Here is a 19,586-nt window from a genome sequence, read left to right as displayed (position 1 = left end):
AATGTGTCTACTGCTGCTACAGCCTCGGTCTGTTTATAGGACTGTTTACTCTGCTGTGAGCAGGCAAAAGTACCGTTGCCCCGGCAACAGCTGCCTGATGCAGGGTCCGCGCTGCGCGGCTGTATAAATAGGGAATATTTGGATAATATGGTCAGAGCAGAGCACCCAGACACTGTGGTATGCAGGATACACAGAGCGCACCCTTTCTCTGCTGCAGGAAAAGTATGTTTTACAGAAATGTGGATTTAGGGGAAAAAATAAGTCAGGGACAGCATTTTCACTACAGCAGTGATAATACTGCAGGCTACAGTGGTCCCCCTTTCTGATAAAGTGTGGATTTTTTTTTTATGGATTTCAGAGGGAAGGAGAAGGGAATGGCAATCAAAGCTAAAGAGGACAGAAAGAGAAGAAAACAGAGGGAAGACAGAGGTGTGCATGTCATGGTGACAGACGTATTTGTTCTCTTCCAAGCTGCTGGGCGAAAGTTTTAAGTGGCAGTTTTTGGAGAGGCTTTTCAGCCTCAGTGAAAAGGGACAGAAGCAGCAGAAATATGAACAAGTAGGGGGATGGCTGCTGTATGGAAGGTGTCTGTAGGTTCTGCCCCTGTCATCCGAGCAGGCTTTTCCCTGTAAACCCAGAGCCACAGTGAGCATGCTGAGTCGGCACCTCACACCCCCCAGCCCCTTGTCCAGATCAAGACCTTTCTTTCCTTGTTGTTTAGTTGCTTAGTCATATCTGACTCTTTGCAATCTCGTGGACTGCAGCACGCCAGGCATGCCTGTCCTTCACCATCTCTCAGAGCTTGCTCAAACTCATGTCCATTGAGTCGATGATGTCATCCAACCGTCTCATCCTCTAATGCCCCCTTCTCTTCCTGCCCTTAGTCTTTCCCCACATCAGGGTCTTTTCCTTTCCTAGCTCTCAGAATAATGGGAAGTATGTCTATTTAACTGCTTTAATTTGTGAGAAACAGAAGCTGGTGGGTACCCGGTTGAGGTATCAGGCTGTGAGAGGCGAAGATTTCAGGGGTTGGGGAAAGGGGGTTTTTTGTGACAGCCCAGCTCCCAGATGGGAACACTGCTGGACCCAGGTCGGCAGAGCACTCCTCATCCTTGGGCCTGCCAGGGACTTCAGCTCAAAAGGGCTCCATGGAGGCAGGTCTGAACCTACAGGATGGACCCTCCAATGACAAAGGACCCCTGAGGATATAGTAGGTGTCTCAAAGCTGTGATTTTTAGCAGCACCCAAGCCCTTCAAATTATGACTGCATCACTTCTGATGAACCAGGGAGACAAAGCCACCTCTTTTTGCTCCAGATAAAATCTTTTAAGTGAGGCAAAATGGGCTCCCAGACTGATGATCTCCACACCTCTCCACTACAGGTAAGGAGTTGGCAGCCTCCAGGCAGATTTCTTGGAACAGCACAAGCCACAGGAAGATCAGGCTGCTGGTCTCAGAGACATTCATCCACTGCCAACTTCTCTTCTCTTTTTAAAGGGCAGCTGATTCTCAAAGTGCCAGAACAGGCGAGCTGAGTGAAGACGCTCCAGATGCTGCATGATCGGGAATAGTGTTGAAGGGCTAAACGAATCCGTTACTTGAAAAGGGAAAATGATTTTCACCATCTCAAATCTGCCACTTACTTGAGGCGTTTATAGCTTCGGAGCTATTTGAGGTTCTCTCGCTTCGTTTTTTAGCTGGGTCGGCTTTTGCTGATTTCTTTCAGGACATGCATGCCAGTTGCCACTTGGTTTCCTTGACTATCTCTTCCTACCAAGAGGACTATTGCGTTTCCTCTTTCTGCTGATCCCTGAGGTTTTCTGAGGAGGCCGTGGAAGACATCTGTTTATATTTCCCTCTCCTCTGAGACCTCTCCTCTGCCTAGCAGTAAGACTGTCCATTACATAGTCCCACCCTGGGGGTGGGTCTATGACTCAGGCAGACCAATAGGAACTCCCTATTCATTTCTTTCCAGGGTGGAACAGATGACCTAACAGCGGGCTATAGCATTTCTATTTGGAGGACCTGACTTGGATACTGGAAAAGACACGATTCCATCCTTTTTAGAAAACAGTGCTAAAGTTGGTATGTATAAGTGTGCGGGTCATTGTGACACCTTGTGAATACACCTTGTTTCCAAATGATGCCAATAGAAGGCAAGCTGAGATACGGAGGAAAAAACCAAAAAATCAGATTCTCTTCAATCCCTGATCCATCCTTACCTGGAACCAACACCCTCCTTGGCTTCTCCAGTACCATGAACCAAGACATTTCCTTTTTCACTTAAGGGAGTATCAGCTGGGTTGCTATTGCTTGCAACCAAAGGGATTCTAACCATACCAGACACAGAGGACATCCAGTCAAAGCAGGACCAAGCTGAGCACCGAGTGTGGCCTCACCTATGTGTTGGGCACAGGTGTCGCAATATTCTGCATACAAGGACTCAAAGCAGTGGCAGCAGTAGGGCCTTCCCTCCTTCATGATGTAGCGCTGGCCGCCCAGCACCGTCTCACACTCGAAGCAGCAGAAGTGTTTCATGTGCCAGTGTCGCCCCTCGGCTTCTGTGCATTCATCCGCAAAGATGATCTGCAGGTGGAGAGGCCAAAGGGTCAGTGGGTACGAAACAGCCCTGAGAATACCCTGTAAAGGAGGAAAGCTATGAGGGCCCCAAACCAGAAGGGTAGGAACATTGGTCCTGTCCACAAACTATTAAACAGAAGTAGATATGTATATATTTACTCTAAACCTATATCAGTTTCCACACGTGGATTTTCCTAAAGCACATTTAAACAGTTTCTGACCTGGCCAGTGATTAATTTAACCACAGTGTATTCTGACAAAGAACAGTCTACCTAAAAGTATATCAAGCAGGACTAACAGCTGACAGCTAATGGACATTTTGGCCATTATCTGTTCAATTTGGATTATATATGGTATTTTTTTAAAAAATGAGAAATGTCACATCAACACCTGGGATCCTGGTTTCTCTTTTGAAAATACAGTATTTGGCAATGTGTGCTACACATTCCTGCATGGCGACAATAAAAGGGGTTGTTGCTTTCAGATGAGTGATGAGTTCTGCAGTTTGTCATATTTTTCACCACTTGCTGTTACCTTAAAATGAGTCACCTTTATTTACGGTAACCGCCTAGCCCTCAGAGGTATTTGTGTTTTGACCCCTAAGACAGACTTGTTTTCAATTTCAAAGCACAGATTTAAGAACTTACTACAAACTGCAGAAATCAAGGCAGAAATAATCTCAGACATTTATGGCCAAATGATGATTGACAAGGGTGACAAAGACATTCAGTGGAGGAAAGAAGTCTTTTCAATAAACCTGCCTGGTACAACTGAATAACTGCATGCAAAATAATGAACTGAACCCCTACCTCACACCATATATGAAAACTAACTCAAGGGATAAAAGATCTAAATGTAAAAGAAAAAAAAATATAAAATGTCTAGAAGAAAAGTAAAGATGTAAATTTTCAAAAACTCAGTTTGCACTTAAGGCACTGGTTTCTTAGCTGTTACACTAAAAGCATAAGAAACAAATGAGACAATGGAAGCTGGATTTCACTGAAATAAAAAACTTTCATGCTTCAAAGGACACCATTAAGAAAGTGAAAATATAGCTACAGAATGGGAGAAAATACTTGCAAATCACATATTTAAGTGACTAGACTCCAAAATATATAAACAAGTTTCACAAGAACACAATAAAAAAAAAAATCACCCAATTGAAAAAATATGCAAAAGACTTGACAAGACATTACTCCCCAAAAGAAGGTACGCAAATAGCCAATAAACACGTGGCAAAAAATATCAACATTATAAGCCATTAAGAAAAAGCCAATCAAAACCACCATGCGATGTTATTTCATACCCACTAAGGTGACTATAAGGCTTCTCTGGTGGCTCACAGAGTAAAGAATCTGCTGCAATGTGGGAAACTGGGTTCGATTCCTAGGTTGGGAAGATCCCCTGGAGGAGGGCATGGCAACCCACTCCAGTATCCTGCCTGGAGAATCCCATGGACAGAGGAGCCTGGCAGGCTACAGTTCATGGGGTCCCAAAGAGTTGGACACGCCTGAGCGACTAAGCACAGCACAGCACACAGTGACTATAATTTAAAAGACAGACAGTAATAACCACTGAGGAGAATGTGAGAAAGTGGAATTCTCATTCGTTGACGGCTGGGAATGGAAAATGGTGTAGCTGCTCTGGAAGACAGTTTAGATTCCCTCAAAAAGTTAACCACAGAACTACCATATGGCCCAGCAATTTCACTGCTGGATATAAACTCAAGAGAACAGAAAATACGTGTCCACAAAAAAACCTGTATATGAACGTCCACAGCAGCTTTGTTGAAAACAGTCAAAAAGTGGAAACAATTAATAAATGGCTAAACAAAATGTGACATATACAGTTGCTTATTATTCAGTCATAAAAAGGAAAGTACCGATACATGCTGTAACTCGGGTTAACCACAAAAACATCACGCTAAGTGAATGAAGCCATACGTGGAAGGTCATACGTTGCATTAATCCACTTATACGAAATGCCCAGAATATGCAAATTCATGGAGAGACTTGATGAATGGTTGCCAGGGCTGGGGGGAGAGGAGAAAGGGGAGTGACTGATGATGCCTCTGGGGTTTCTTTTTAGGTGATAAAGATGATCTGGAATTAGGCAGTAGTAATGGTTGTCCAATATGTACTTAATATGCCAGCAAATATAGAAAACTCAGCAATGGCCACAGGACTGGAAAAGGTCAGTTTTCATTCCAATCCCAAAGAAAGGCAATGCCAAAGAATGCTCAAACTACCACACAGTTGCACTCATCTCACATGCTAGTAAAGTAATGCTTAAAATTCTCCAAGCCAGGCTTCAGCAATACGTGAACCATGAACTTCCAGATATTCAAGCTGGTTTTAGAAAAGGCAGAGGAACCAGAGATCAAATTGCCAACATCCGATGGATCATTGAAAAAGCAAGAGAGTACCAGAAAAACATCTATTTCTGCTTCATTGACTATGCCAAAGCCTTTGACTGTGTGGATCACAATAAACTGTGGAAAATTCTGAAAGAGATGGGAATACCAGACCATCTGACCTGTCTCTTGAGAAACCTGTATGCAGGTCAGGAAGCAACAGTTAGAACTGGACATGGAACAACAGACTGGTTCCAAATAGGCAAAGGAGTATGTCAAGGCTGTATATTGTCACCCTGCCTATTTAACTTATATGCAGAGTACATCACGAGAAACACTGGGCTGCAGGAAGCACAAGCTGGAATCAAGATTGCTGGGAGAAATATCAATAACCTCAGATATGCAGATGATACCACCCTTATGGCAGAAAGTGAAGAACTAAAGAGCCTCTTGATGAAAGTGAAAGAGGACAGTGAAAAAGTTGGCTTAAAGCTCAATGTTCAGAAAACTAAGATTATGGCATCTGGTCCCATCACTTCATGGCAGATAGATGGGGAAACGGTGGAAACAGTGGCTGACTTTATTTTTCTGGGCTCCAAAATCACCGCAGATGGTGACTGCAGCCATGAAATTAAAAGACGCTTACTCCTTGGAAGGAAGGTTATGACCAACCTGCTGCTGCTGCTGCTAAGTCGCTTCAGTCGTGTCCGACTCTGTGCGACCCCATAGACGGCAGCCCACCAGGCTCCGCCATCCCTGGGATTCTCCAGGCAAGAATACTGGAGTGGGTTGCCATTTCCTTCTCCAGTGCATGAAAGGGAAAAGTGAAAGTGAAGTCGCTCAGTCGTGTCCGACTCTTAGCGACCCCATGGACTGTAGCCTACCAGGCTCCTCCATCCATGGGATTTTCCAGGCAAGAGTACTGGAGTGGGGTGCCATTGCCTTCTCTGATGACCAACCTAGATAGCATATTAAAAAGCTAGATAGCATATTAAAAAGCAGAGACATTACTTTGCCAACAAAGGTCCGTCTAGTCAAGGTTATGGTTTTTCCAGTGGTCATGTATTGATGTGAGAGCTGGACTATAAAGAAAGCTGAGCGCTGAAGAATTGATGCTTTTGAACTGTGGTGTTGGAGGAGACTCTTGAGAGTCCCTTGGACTGCAAGGAGATCCAACCAGTCCATCCTAAAGGAGATCAGTCCTGGGTGTTCACTGGAAGGACTGATGTTGAAGCTGAAACTCCAACACTTTGGACACCTGATGCAAAGAGCTGACTCATTGGAAAGGACCCTGATGCTGGGAAAGATTGAGGGCAGGAGGAGAAGGGGACCACAGAGGATGGGATGGCTGGATGGCATCACCGACTCAATGGACATGGGTTTGGGTGGACTTAGGGGGTTGGTGATGGACAGGGAGCCCTGGCATACTACAGTTCATGGGGTACCCAAGAGTTGGACACGACTGAGCGACTGAACTGAACTGAATGGTTGTCCAACTTTGTGAATATATTAAAAACCACTGAATTGCGTACCTTCAAAGGGTAAATCTTATGCTGTATCAATTAGACCTCAATAAGCAAAAATTTCAATGTGCTTTAATCATCCTACTTCATTTCCCATTAGATAAAGTATTACGAGCACCCACTTCCAGATGGAGGAACTGAGGCAGGCAGGGAAAGGCGCTGCCTAGAATCACAAACTTGGACCAACTACCTGCTCAGAGGGTCTCTTATGAAGATCAGCAGTAGCTTGAGAATCTGTATTAAGACTGACAGATTTCCTCCTAGAAGAGTGAGTCTCTGATTGGTAGTTTGTAAGGAAGAAATGCCACGTACCGGTGGACTCTGGGTGACAAAGTGGAGTGTTGTTTACAGGGTCCCATACTGCTTTCAGGGTCAAGAAAGAACCAAAAATATATTTTGCGTAGGAAGAACCCCCTGCCCAAGACCTTTTCCCAAATTATTCCTGTAAAAGCGATCAAGCTTAGAACATTTTCCTTTCTGCTCCCAACTTTTATACTAACCCAGGTTTTCTACCCTTCAGCTCCCAGACCACACCTGGGTGTACTTCGGTTGGGAGGAAAGACAAGGTATGAACCTTAGGTCCGGTCTGCTCTCTGACCCAGGTGAGTGTATGGGGCAGAAGAACCCTAATGGAGTAGCCATCTGCCCCGGAATCCTCATCAGGACTTTCATAGATTATGGGAGAATCACATCACACTACTCATTTTCTTCTCTTCTCACCCCAATCTGTCCCTAATCTGTCCCATCGAATCTCAGGAAACCCAAGATTTTAAGATGTTCAGAAATGATACATTATTACTAATGATGATCGCTCCCTTGGATTTGGGCTGAAATCGAAAGCTCCACAACAATCCCTCCCCCTCACCGTTTTTTAATAGTTCTGAAATGACCTAGTGTCCTAGAAACTGTTTTCCACACCTAGCAGCCTATGAGACTGTCAAATTCAGTAAAGCAGGTCACAGTCCTGGACATTCTAGCAATTAGGGTTAATAGGAGAGGCTGGAGTGGCCTATGGTTTTCCTCCTTGCAGGAACCACACAGCAACGTGCTGGCTATGGTGAAACCTGGGGTGAAAGCGGGGCTGCGGGGCCCAGGGAGCGGAGCCAGCTCTGACCTCATCACAGGCTGCACAGCGCGGCTTCAGGCACTCTGCATGGTGCCTGCCACAGTAGATCTTCCCATCCTGGTAAAAGTAGATCAAATCCACCAGGAGCTCGTTGCAGACGGTGCAGATAAAGCAGGGTGGGTGCCAGCTGACACCGTGGCCGGCGCGCGATGCAAACACAGCGATGTCCCCGCCATTGATCTGGCCTCCGCACTGCAAGGTGAACAGAAACAGGTCAGTACGAGGAACAGCAGCCCCCAGCTCTCAGCACCATGCGGAAAAGATACACGACCACCAGCGTCATTAGCTCGTTACTGAGCACTTACTGTCAAAAGAGTTACTGTGCTACCTGCTTTACACATGTGGCAGGTGGGTTTTTCTTGCCTTCCCTCACCATCTCTTACTAGGGCCTACAAGTAAGACGAAGATCACTGTCATTGAGAAAATAAAGAATCACAGAGGTGGGAGAGAAAGGCAAGGTCTGTCAGCGCAGCGACACTGAAGAGCTCTGCTGACAGGAGGCAAATGGAGCGAAGGTCTCATTATCTCTGAGACATTGCAAACTCCCTGCCGAAGGCCCAGCCACATCGAAAGCCTGCAGCAAGAGGCTGTGTGGCGTGCGAGAGCGAGAAGGATGCCTGCAGGGACTCGGGGAGCTGGTGGGGTCTACACTTAGGGTGGTAGGGGAGTGGCTTCATAAAAACATGCCCACCTTTTACCATTTAGGTTTCTCTAGAAGCCTCTCAGGCATGCTTCTGGCCTGCTTCCTCTGACATCTTTGTACACAGTCCCAAATGAAAAAGTACCGCTTCTAAGGCCAGACTATGGCAAGGACTTCTTTTTTCTCCCTTTCCTATCTTCTCACTTATTTCCAAAGTTCGTTCCCCTGGCCAGAAAGGAGTGAGGCAAAATCCATGATAACCCATGCTTACAGTTGGGCTCAAGATAAAATGAATAGAGGCTGAGGGTCTTGGACGGAACAATCAAGTGTGAGGCAACAGGTCCGGGGGAGGCTCTCTGCTGACCATGGCATTGGCCTGGAGAGTCCAGCCCCACCTGAGAGGCTGATTCTGGGGACGACATCTGAAGAGCAAAGACCATCCCTAGACCTTTCCCACACACTGCCATCAAAAGCGCTGAGATGCTTCATAGAAAATGAAGTCCAAGTCTCACGGAGTAGTCTCTGGGAGCTCATTCATGCAAGTGACCAGACATAAGGAAGTCATTACATTACAGAAAGTGATACCCCTGCCTTGTGTGGCAACGTTAGCAGAGCTGAGGTATGTGTACTGTTAGAAGATAAACCAGGGGGCACATTAAAGCTTTCCAGTTTATTTGCTCCAACACTGATTTGAATTGGGTAGCAAGCATCAAACTGAAGGTGGCTGGGACAGAAACCCAGGGAGAGAGTTTTATAGAGAAGTCATGGAAGTAAAAGCAAGGAAAATATTTCAGTGATTATAGAGATTAAGTGGTCCCCTTATTTGGGAAAGCCTGGATGGCTGCTTGCAATTGGTTGTTCTTCAGTGTCATTTTCTCAGATTCCGGTACCCTGACTGGTTCAGGTTTTGGTCTGCTGATACAGGCTACCAAGGCAATAGAGCCACCCCAGTCTAATGGCCTCTTTGTTTAATTACTATAACAATACAGAATCCCATTTCACCCTCACCATGATTCTACAACCTACGTATTCGATACCCCCATTTTGGAGATGACAAAATTGTTAGGAAAAGTAATAGTGTCAAGGTCAACTGGCAGAATCATGTGTCAAGCTTATATCTTTCTGTCTCCATGCTGTCATCACTATTCTGTATCACTCTTGACTTCTGCCTATGAAATGCCCAACTGCCCTTTTATTTCAGGGGAGCCCTCCTGGGCTGGTCAAGGAGAATCACCCAAGAGTGGCAGAGGCTCTGAATGGAGCATACAGAACCTCACATCTTCATCTCTGACCACCTGCATCTCAGGGGTGGGTGTCAAGGATGAAGACTCCACTGTCAATTCTGGTCCTTTGGCTCCTCTGTTAAGTAGCATCTCCATTTCATCCACTGAGCCTTCCAAACTTCTCTCTCTGAAATCCCTCCCCAAAAGGGCCCCCAAATAAATGGTATCCCCTCTGCTCAGGTAGTATGTTGTCTTTTCTTCACCAGGTCAGGTCATGTATCCTTTTGCAATCTGTGCCTGAATGGGTCCCTAAAGTGCTTAAGGAGTTAGATGGGGCCACTCTTTGAGCAGCAGGGCTAAGAAAAGTGCTCAATATATGACCATCAGCCCCAGAAGGCTTTTGGAGGTCAAGAGGTGAGGGAGGGTGAACCCAGGCAGGCCTGATTCCCACCCTGTTTTCTTAGAAACCCTTCTCCACCATGCTTGGAGCACTTTACAGGAGACTAGAAGAAAAAACAAATCCAAACTTTCAACTCAGAGAGGTCCTAGAAAGAATGCGGGAGGTCCACGCACTTTGCTAAAGAATCCTCAGACCCAAGGAGATGACCATTTACCAACTCTTTAAAGGGCACTGGCCCTGGCATGATCCTGGGAAAGAGGGTGACCATGGTCCAGGCAAATTCCACTTTCTAAAGCACTCATTTTAAAATATAATTCCATCATGTCCTTCCTCTGCTCAAATCCCTCCAGTGCCTCCCCCCTCTTTCCAGTGGTTGACACAGCCCCCCATGAAATGGGACTTGACCGGCGCATTCTCTTCCTTTGCCCCTCCTGCCCTGCCACACCGGCCAACCTGCTATTCCTGGACCGGAAGAGAAATGCTCCTGCCACAGCGTCTTTGAACATGCTGTTCCCTCACACCCCCCTTCCCCTGCCATCACATGACTCACTCCCTCAGTTCCCAACTGTCTCTGTGGAGCCTTCCCAGCCACTTCACTGACAACTGCAGACACCTCACACTTCCAGCATTAACTCTCTTCCCCATTGTATTTTTTTTTTCTCTTATTTATTGACATTATTGTCTGACTTCTCTCCTACGACAGAACTCCTTCCAAGGGCGAGACCAAGCTTTCAAACCTTTTGCTCACAGCTGTGTCTCCCAGGCCTACCAAATAGGCTCTCAAGAAAATAATTGCTGAATGAATGAATCAGGGAAAGGATGCCAGAGTGACCCCCTGGGCACGCCCCAGACCATGCGCTCACCTGTTCACAGATGGCTCCCGTCATGGTGACCGGGAAGGGCCTCACATTGCCGCGGCCCAGGTTTTCACGTTTCCTCTGGTTGCTGAAGAGCTTCAGCTCTCTCTTCTCTTCCTCATCCAGGGAGTTGCAGTAGCGAACCTGGACAGACACAAGAAGGTTGGGTGTGGTGGTGGTGGTCATCTTTTGCTCCTGAGGATTCCTGAAGCCTGGCCTCACACTTTTTTCTTAGTAAACACATGTGCATTAGGTTTCACTGTCCTGGCGGGCACCTGAATACCACCAGGCTTGGGGCTATTTAGGTGAGTGTCTACCCGAGATTGTTGACCATCAAAAGAGCTTCCTAGAGGCTCAAAACTCTGCAGCCCAAGTCTCGGACAGGCCAGTGGTTGGTATCTGTTTCTCATGCTCACTGCCCCTCTCTGCTCACCACACTGAGAGCCACGTCACTGTGAAAGCCCTGCTGCTAGTCAACATCTGGGACTTTCTTCTTCTACAAAGTGATATGGATCTTCAAACTGATCATCATACTCTCACTCTCAGATGGTAAAGCATCTACCTGCAATGCAGGAGACCGGGGTTCGATCCCTGGGTGGGGAAGACCACCTGGAGAAGGCAATGGCAATCCACTCCAGTACTCCTGCCTGGAAAATCCCATGGACGGAGGAGCCTCGTAGGCTCCAGTCCATGGGGTCACAAAGAGTCTGACAGGAGTGAGCAACTTCACTTTCACTTTCACTCTCACCTCCATGGGCCCAAGGAAATGATCCCTGACACCAAAGGATGGCTCCAGGCCAACGAGCCAGAATTGTGGTCAACAGGCTCATGGCTTCTGTTTCCCAAAATGAGATGGGAACCAAGGTGTGAGCCCGAGAATTTGGTTAGAGCTCTCTGTGCTCTCTCAGGAAGTACTTGCGTGTTTCTCTGTGTGCAGGAGGGAGAGGGCTGCTCACGGGCTTTGGTTAACGACTTGCGTAAGAGATTTTCCTTCTTGTTCAACACAGAAACTCACAAAAATTAAGGGAGGGACATTAAAGATATTCAAATCTGCTATTTCCCATTCTCTCTTTTATTTATGCACACCTTGGGAATTTTGCTGTAATCCTGAACTACTATTTACTTAATACTGTTTTAAAAACTAACTCATTTTTTTTACTTGCATACATTTACTTGAAAAGAAAGTATATTATGACTATAAATAGAAAAGCAATATCACTTGTGAAAAAATAGGGCAGTCATGAAACTAAATATAAGAGTGAAAACAAAACCATACTGTTGGCTTCTAGCTGGTTACTTTTGCTTATAGGAGATTCTAAAACAGAGGTTCTCAATGCTGTTACTTAAAAATGGAGACTAGCAGGAGTTGGAGAGGTGTGAGACACCTGCCCGCCCAAACTAAAATTTCCCCCATGACCGCTCAACTACAAGGAATGAAATACAGTTAAAAACGGGAGAGTCTCTCATTATGTGGTTCCGTATTATTTACTGCCATTTCCTTGTACCACCCAAAGTCATGGATATAGACATTTTGGGACGCATGGATCTAATCCCACCCTCTGTCTTACTTCAGAATAATCTGGACATCAGGAAGGTTAACTGAACTGCTTAGATGATTTGTCCTACAGATGGTCAAAGGGCAACCTTTGAACTAGGACTGGTTTGAAAACCATGGCAGCTGTATACATCAAAACTGTCTAACCTGTATGAAAAAGGGCATGATCAAATATTTACTTTAGAATCACCCATTGTCCTTTAAAAGGCCATGTTGAATGGACAAATCTGTCCATTGGGTCACGTGTAGGCAATTTTCACCAGTAGGAAGAAAAAATTTGAAAGGTCTATTTTCATGAGACCACAGTTAACCATAAACAGAAATAACAATGAAAAAACAGAGAGGAGCAGGAAAGAGCAACCACTTTCCTCTGTCAGGTAACAAAAATGTGAAAAAAAGAGTCTTCATGTGGAGAATGCACTGCCGTGATCTGAATAACCCAGAGACTACGATTACACCATTGACAATTTATGGACATGCTTTGAAACATAGGCACACCCCTCCTGCTTGTAAAAACCGGCATTTTCACTTTCAAATTAGTTACCTGGGCATCGGGTTACAATGCTTTCTCTCCTCTTTAAAGGAGAAAGCATTATTTAAATCTGTTTCATGAAGTCTGAAATAAACAACAGGAAGGGGAATTGTGACTCCCTTTCTAGGGAGTTGCTTCAGTTTTTAAGCTTTTGCTCTGCTTATTCAAATTTATTTTTGAGGGTCCTGGTTTATTTCTTTTATTCAAATATGGGAAGATAAAGACTAAAAAAGCACACACTTATTTCCTCAGGGACTGAGCTTGTGGGTGGGGGCAGCTGGTAAAAAGCTGGGTCCAGCTCTCTAAAGGAGTTTTAAATTTCTCATTTTACCTTGAAATTATGGCTTTCTTTAAAACACAATTAGAGTTAAGTAGACAATTGGATTCTATAGAATCACTTTTAAAAACCAGATACTTGAACATTAATTTCTAGTTTGCAAACCTAAATCTCCCAAGCATGATGACCTTTTAAAAACACGTACACAAATTTCCTTTTATGATCAATTTGACTTCAAGATGATAAATGCCTGCTTAGAGTGCCCTTGTCCGGGTTCAGAAAAAAAGACAATCTGCAAGTCATACACTTTCAGGAGTAAAAAGGATAACCTTGGCAAGCTGGATTGGAAATTAGAAAAACACAGATGTTCACAGCTGCAAATCTGGACATGTAACTTCTACAGCAGTGTAACGTGGAAAACCTACACGCTCACTTACTAAGAAAAGATGCTGAAAATCTAAGAGAGTCACAAAGTTTGTGCTGGGTTTGAACTGCCCAGGGAATCTCATTCATCTAACATGCTCAGGCAACTGGCATCGCATACTCTTCAACTAAGGAAACCTGGATTTGAACTTTTAAAGTTTAGCGCTCTCTGCCCCCAGTAGTTAGTACAGTGCCAGGCACAGAGGCAAATCAACCCCATAGTAAGATTCTGCTTTTCAGTAACCCTCTCCAGAAGGCGTCTGACAGTTTCTTTTACCTCTAATTAAGGAAACTAAAACCTAAAATAAACTGCCCGAGTTTTTCCTTGGGGATCTCACTGACTGCAGCATTCTGATGATGAAAAAGTTAACAATTCACTGAAGGTTCTAAGAAAAGGCTTCTGAAGGCCCCTCTAGCCCCTTACCTCATTGTCATGCGGTGGCAGCTGGTGTAATAGTTGCTTGATTCGAAGTTTCTCTCCAGGACTGTTGACATAGGGGACTTTCTCTTCTGGGAGACAGCTGTAGTACTGGTGAACCTGAAGGATGGGAAAGCACACGGGTAACTCGCCCATTCCTTAAACCACCTGCCCATTCCCACATCCTGGGGAGATGGTTCCCACAGCAAGGCTCAATCTGCTTCCCACTGTCCCCACCCTTCGTGAAACTCCACAGCCTAGGAGTTTCTAGCTGCGAGCAGAGACATTTATCCTTGAGGAAAGAGTCCCGAGAATCTCCCATGTCTTGGGGCTTTTCCTCTCTCTGTAAGGGAGAAACAAAGCCAGCAAACTTTCCTAGAAAAAGAGATTTCGGCAAACTTGCTGATCACCCCAGGGGCCAGGGCTTTCTCAGCAGGCTCCCCTGAGCGCTTTACCATTTTCTCTGTGCGTCTCCAGCATGGAACCTGCCCTCCCAGCCAAAAGGATGCGTCAGTGCCTGTCTCGGCGCTGGAGTCTTTGGCACTTGGAGGACTCTTGGGTCCCTCAGCCTCCACCTACACTAAAAGCCCTCTAGGTTTGGAGCTTTTTGTGAGGACAGGCCAGAAGATCAGGTCTGTTAAAAAGTCACTGACTGCGGGATACAGAACGTGTAATTAAAGATCGTCATCAATGTGAGGTTTTTTTTTTTTGGCTCTATCTTTGAATGCTCCTGTTTACAGCTGTTAGGACATATTATTTTATTCTCCGAGGCTCATTCAACCCTAACGACGACTTCGGAAAGCACTAAACATCTAATTTTGCCTGAGAAAAGAAAACAGACATTCACCATCCAGTTTGCATGCAAGCTAGGGGAAAAAACTGGCTAAAACAGAAGGTATGCTTTATATAGGAGAGATCAAAAAAAAAAAAATCCCACAAGCTCAGATGATATCATGGAAAATACTTTTCAACTATCTCTAAGCATTATGACCAGCTCTTGTGAAACAAGGCATTCATTCAACAAAACGGAGAAGACAGAAGACTTGGAGCTCTAAATTCACTGTATTTGTTACGCTCCACAACCATGGTCACATTCCCTGGGGTTTAGGGAGCCTTGGATATGACTATATGTTTTGGGAATGCTGCGGTGAAGAGTTGTGAAAGCTCTGTCTACTTTGATCTCCAGAAATGAAATCATAAGTGTTAGAAGAAAGAGGAAGAAGGCTTTATGATGACAAAGCCTTAAACAAAATGTGAAAGCCATCCTTATTTTTGTAACAAATGATCGTAACCATTCACCATCATGTGCATATCATCCTCTTAATCAAATCCCAAAGGCAAACATATACAGACTTCTTGTTCTAGACTAGCTGACTTTTGGAACCCAGGGCCTTGCAACCCCTCCCTATAGACACTGGTAGGGAAGCCAGGGCCTAGAATTCCGGGTTCTGAAGGCAGCCCACAGATTAACAGCACTCTCTCCAAGAAGACATATGAGGCCAGATCATGAGTTAGTTTGGGATTAGAAGCTGGCGATGAGCCCACCACAGACTGGCACAGCATTGTGTGTGCAGGAGAACTGTGGTCCATATGCTTACCTGTAAGGGCCACAGGTAAAGAAGCAGTTGCAGTACACGGGGGAATGGGTTTTGCCTCCCAGGTCAAAAAATGATGGGTGGAAAGGCCTTGCGGCATCATCACTTTGTCATTCTCACAACTCTCACGATAGTTACAGAACATTAGGGGTAAATGCTAATATAAAATGAATCACTGTATGGATAAGCAACAAAGTCTTACTGGATAGCACAGGGAAATACATCCTGTGATAAACCGTCATCAAAAAGAATATGGAAAGAATGTATACATATGTAAAACTGAAGGAAGCCCAGTTTTACACAACACCATACATCAACTATACTTCAATAAAAATTTTTTAAAAAATGCATCATACTGTGGATGCACGATCATGAAGAATCTAATGTGAGCTCTACTGACCTTCCGGGCAATCATCCCTTATCACTCACACAGCCCGCTCTCCACTGCCCAGAGCTGTCATCTTCTGAACTGGTGCCTTGAACAAGCCCTGTCTGCTACTGTCCAAGGCTGACCCAGGCTGGAGTCTTCCCTGTACCTTCTGCAGCCATGGCCAAGTAGATCTGAACCCCGCAGTCCTGGCTCTGTCCTTACCCATCCCTGTGTTCCTGAGAAGGTTAAAACCTCTCAGAATCCTTAACACATGAATGTGGCAATTAAATGGGAGTGGAGGCATATTATTTGGCCAGCAATAACAATAAATAGTAAGAATACATAGCAGTAAGTGTATTATCCAGCCTGGTATACTTCAAATGGGACAATCCAGATTTTCGTGGCCTCCCTTCCATTTTAAGAGGTTGGCAACACCGCTGGCTTGTAGAGTGAGACCAAATCTGTGACACTCCCACTTGCAATGGGTCTAAGAAAGAAGGTTGTGAGGGACAAAATGCTATTTAAGCTAGTTTGGTTTCATGGAGAAGAAAGGTAACTTATTAAAAAGATGTAGTGTTTTCTCAAAAAACCCATGAGGAAATGGAAATTTCCAATGGAAAGTGACTGGTAAGGGATTTCCCATCTCTCTAAGGCTGGTGTCCTTTGCTCTAGTCTTTCCTCTCCGCAGATCCCCACACGACTGGAGTTGACACAGCCTCAGTTCAGGAGTCCACCCTAGACTGACGAGCCTTGCTCAATTCCAGTTCCTTGTGGAAGGCTCTTGGGTGAGGACCACACCTGCAGGCCGGACTGGAGAAGTTTCAGGCTGTTTTAAGCGCTGCGTGCATGCTAAGTCGCCTCAGTTGTGTCCGACTCTTTGTGACTTCATGGACTGTAGCCCACCAGGCTCCTCTGTTCATGGAATTCTCCAGGCAAGAATACTGGAGTGGGTTGCCATGCCCTCCTCCAGGGGATCTTCCTGACCCTGCGTCTCTTATGTTTTCTGCATTTGCAGGCGGGTTCTTTACCTACTGGAGTGCCACCTACTGGAGGATAAAAGAGTCCCAACACATGATTGGGCTGAGGGGGAGGAAGCTATGGAGAGCTCTGGAGATATTTAGGAGGTAAATAAATACTTTAGTACTCCGAGGTCCACCCTAAAGACTGAATTCTTAGGTCTGCAGAGGTAGTGACTCTACTCTTTTGGAACATCATTCCTGGGTGGACATCTTGTGTTGCCTTTTATAATTTAAGTCTACTGATCACCACCAATGAAAATGTATCTTTCCTACCAGTATTCCAGTAATTCCTTGAATACAAAATGTTTTAAAATAATTTCTCTCAAGGCTAGCAATAATTTGGTGGATGACTTCAAATAATAGTTGGGGGAAGACTTAAAAGCTTCTACTCTTTGCCACCCCCTCTATCCCAGAGACTGTAGCCCACCAGGCTCCTCTGTCCATGGGATTCTCCGGACAAAAATAAAAGAGCTTATCTAGTAAGATGCTCCATTATTAAACCAAAGCAGCTAATATTAACTAACAACCTACCAAATCACCCCATATCACATGGTAGGTAATCTGGCTTGCTCTGAGGGAGGAGAATGAGTCGGTGCTTCACCACTTCCAAGGCTCTTCAAAGCCTGTTCAAGTCCAGGAGGAAAAATAATCACTTTGTGCTGCCTTCTGTGTCTCTTCCTGGTGTTTAGGAGCTGGACTCTGCAAGCTCTTCACTGAGTAAAGGGAATTAGCAGACAGATGGGAAGGAGGGAGGAATGGCTTCCTTTCCCCATCTGTCTCTGGCCGAACATGGAAATGCTGCATGCATGGAAATGCTCTGGCATCTTCCATAATAAAACTACTGTATAGCTCAAAACAAACACCAATTATACCAATGGGAAGGGGAAAATATTTAAGATACTTTATGGCACTACAAAAAGTAAATTTGGCACCACCCCTGAAAACCCTGCAGATTGCTCATTTTATCCCAAACATGTTTCTCTTGTTAATTTTTACAAGTAAATAATCAAATCCAATAGAATTTTGTCAAGGATGATCACTACCAAACCATTATCTGACAGGTTGATGATGTGATTTTTCCTCCTGTGTATACTCTCAGTGTATTTCTCCAAAAGCAGCACTGTGGCATGTGCTTGGGACTTCACTCTGGTTACAGATTCCCAGGTAGAGATGCCCTGTGACTGCGACCTGGGTGTAGCCATATGAGGTACATTTCCTCCAAACAAAAGCATGCTGAACACAATACACTGGCTTAGGAAAACGAAATAGCTGAAGGCCTTTATTTAAACATGTTACTCTCAACAGTGAGGTTTGGCAATAACTTCAGTCTGTGTCAAGACAGATTGTCAGAGCTTTAGTCAGTGTGTGCAAATAAAGTCGATGAAGCAAGACCTCGCCCAATTGGGAAGACCGGGTTTTTCAGAAGGAACTGCACATTTGACAGCCTTTCTGCTGGAGCAGAGATGGAAGCTAAAAAGTCAGTGACTACTCGTTGGAGAGAAAAGTGCTTTACACAGGAACAGTGGTTCTCAAATTGTAGCTTCCACCACAACCACATGGAAGGCTTCTTAAAATACACATCTCTAATCTAGGGGACCTGGGGGTTGGGGGCGATCATTTGCATTTCTAACCACCTCTCTGGGGATGCCCCTGCTATTGGTTCTGCTGCTGCTGCTGCTGCTAAGTCGCTTCAGTCGTGTCTGACTCTGTGTGACCCCAGAGATGACAGACCACCAGGCTCCCTGTCCCTGGGATTCTCCAGGCAAGAACACTACAGTGGGTTGCCATTTCCTTCCCCAATGCATGAAAGTGAAAAGTGAAAGTGAAGCCACTCAGTCGTGTCCGACTCTTCGCAACCCCATGGACTGCAGCCTGCCAGCCTCCTCCGTCCATGGGATTTTCCAGGCAAGAGTACTGGAGTGGGTTGCTATTGGTTCAGGGAGCCTATTTTAAGAGTTTTGGAGTTACTTAAGTGTTTTCCTTCAACAGCCAACCCATGAGATTACCAGATATTCCAGGAGACCCAGAGGAGGCAAATGAAGTTATATGCTCTCACTCAATTTTGTAGCTGTTTCCCTCTATACATATATGTATTTAAAAAGGAGTTCACCAGCTCTGGCAAGAATGGGAAATCCTAAAGGCAAAGTGCTCAAAGTTTGAGGTGGTACATTTTCCATATCAAAAGCATCCCTTTTTCTTAGAGCGAAATCCCAACAAGAAGTCAGAATTTGGGGGTTGATTTGAAAATCAATTGTTCTTCACAGTCTCAATGAAGGGAAGGATCAAGCAATGTATTTTTTAATTGAGTGGCTCTTATGTCCCAAAGTGTTTTTATATGTGAACCTTCTCCACATCCATTTTCTATTCTTCCTTAATTAGAATACCATAATTTTACTTATAGCATCAATATACTCAGCTCAGAAAAACATTTCTATACCTCTGGAGGAGCAACATGTAGCCATGCGAATAAATTCTGGCCAATGACATGTAAAGATGTGACTTCTGGGAGAGCTCTTTTAAAGGAGGTCAAGTAGTTGACAGAGGCCCCTTTTGCCCATTTCCCCTTCTTCCAGCTTTCTGGCTGGAATGTACAAATGATGGCTGGGGGTTCAGCAGCCATTTTGCACCATGAAGCAACTTTAAGAGTGAAAGTTTCTGAATACACCACAGAGACATCATACACCATCACTGGGTT

At 45.0% G+C, this 19,586-nt stretch overlaps 1 protein-coding gene across 3 annotated transcripts in view; it reads right to left on the bottom strand.

Annotated features, from left to right (window-relative positions):
- Nucleotides 1-19,586, bottom strand: part of PRICKLE2 (prickle planar cell polarity protein 2) — a 346,419-nt gene that overhangs the window by 44,982 nt on the left and 281,851 nt on the right. For all 3 annotated transcript variants that reach the window (XM_081524526.1, XM_081524524.1, XM_081524525.1), the window contains exons 4-7: nt 13,914-14,027; nt 10,709-10,846; nt 7,571-7,774; nt 2,400-2,586 (exon numbers count right to left, since the gene is read on the bottom strand). In XM_081524526.1, the coding sequence (XP_081380652.1) occupies nt 2,400-2,586; nt 7,571-7,774; nt 10,709-10,846; nt 13,914-14,027 (643 nt within the window). The remainder of the gene's footprint in view (nt 1-2,399; nt 2,587-7,570; nt 7,775-10,708; nt 10,847-13,913; nt 14,028-19,586) is intronic.

The sequence above is a fragment of the Giraffa tippelskirchi genome, chromosome 9, assembly GCF_054371585.1.
Source record: "Giraffa tippelskirchi isolate mGirTip1 chromosome 9, T2T-mGirTip1v1.2.pri, whole genome shotgun sequence".
Taxonomy (NCBI): Eukaryota; Metazoa; Chordata; class Mammalia; order Artiodactyla; family Giraffidae; genus Giraffa; species Giraffa tippelskirchi.
This window is presented reverse-complemented; position numbering and strand designations above follow the sequence as displayed.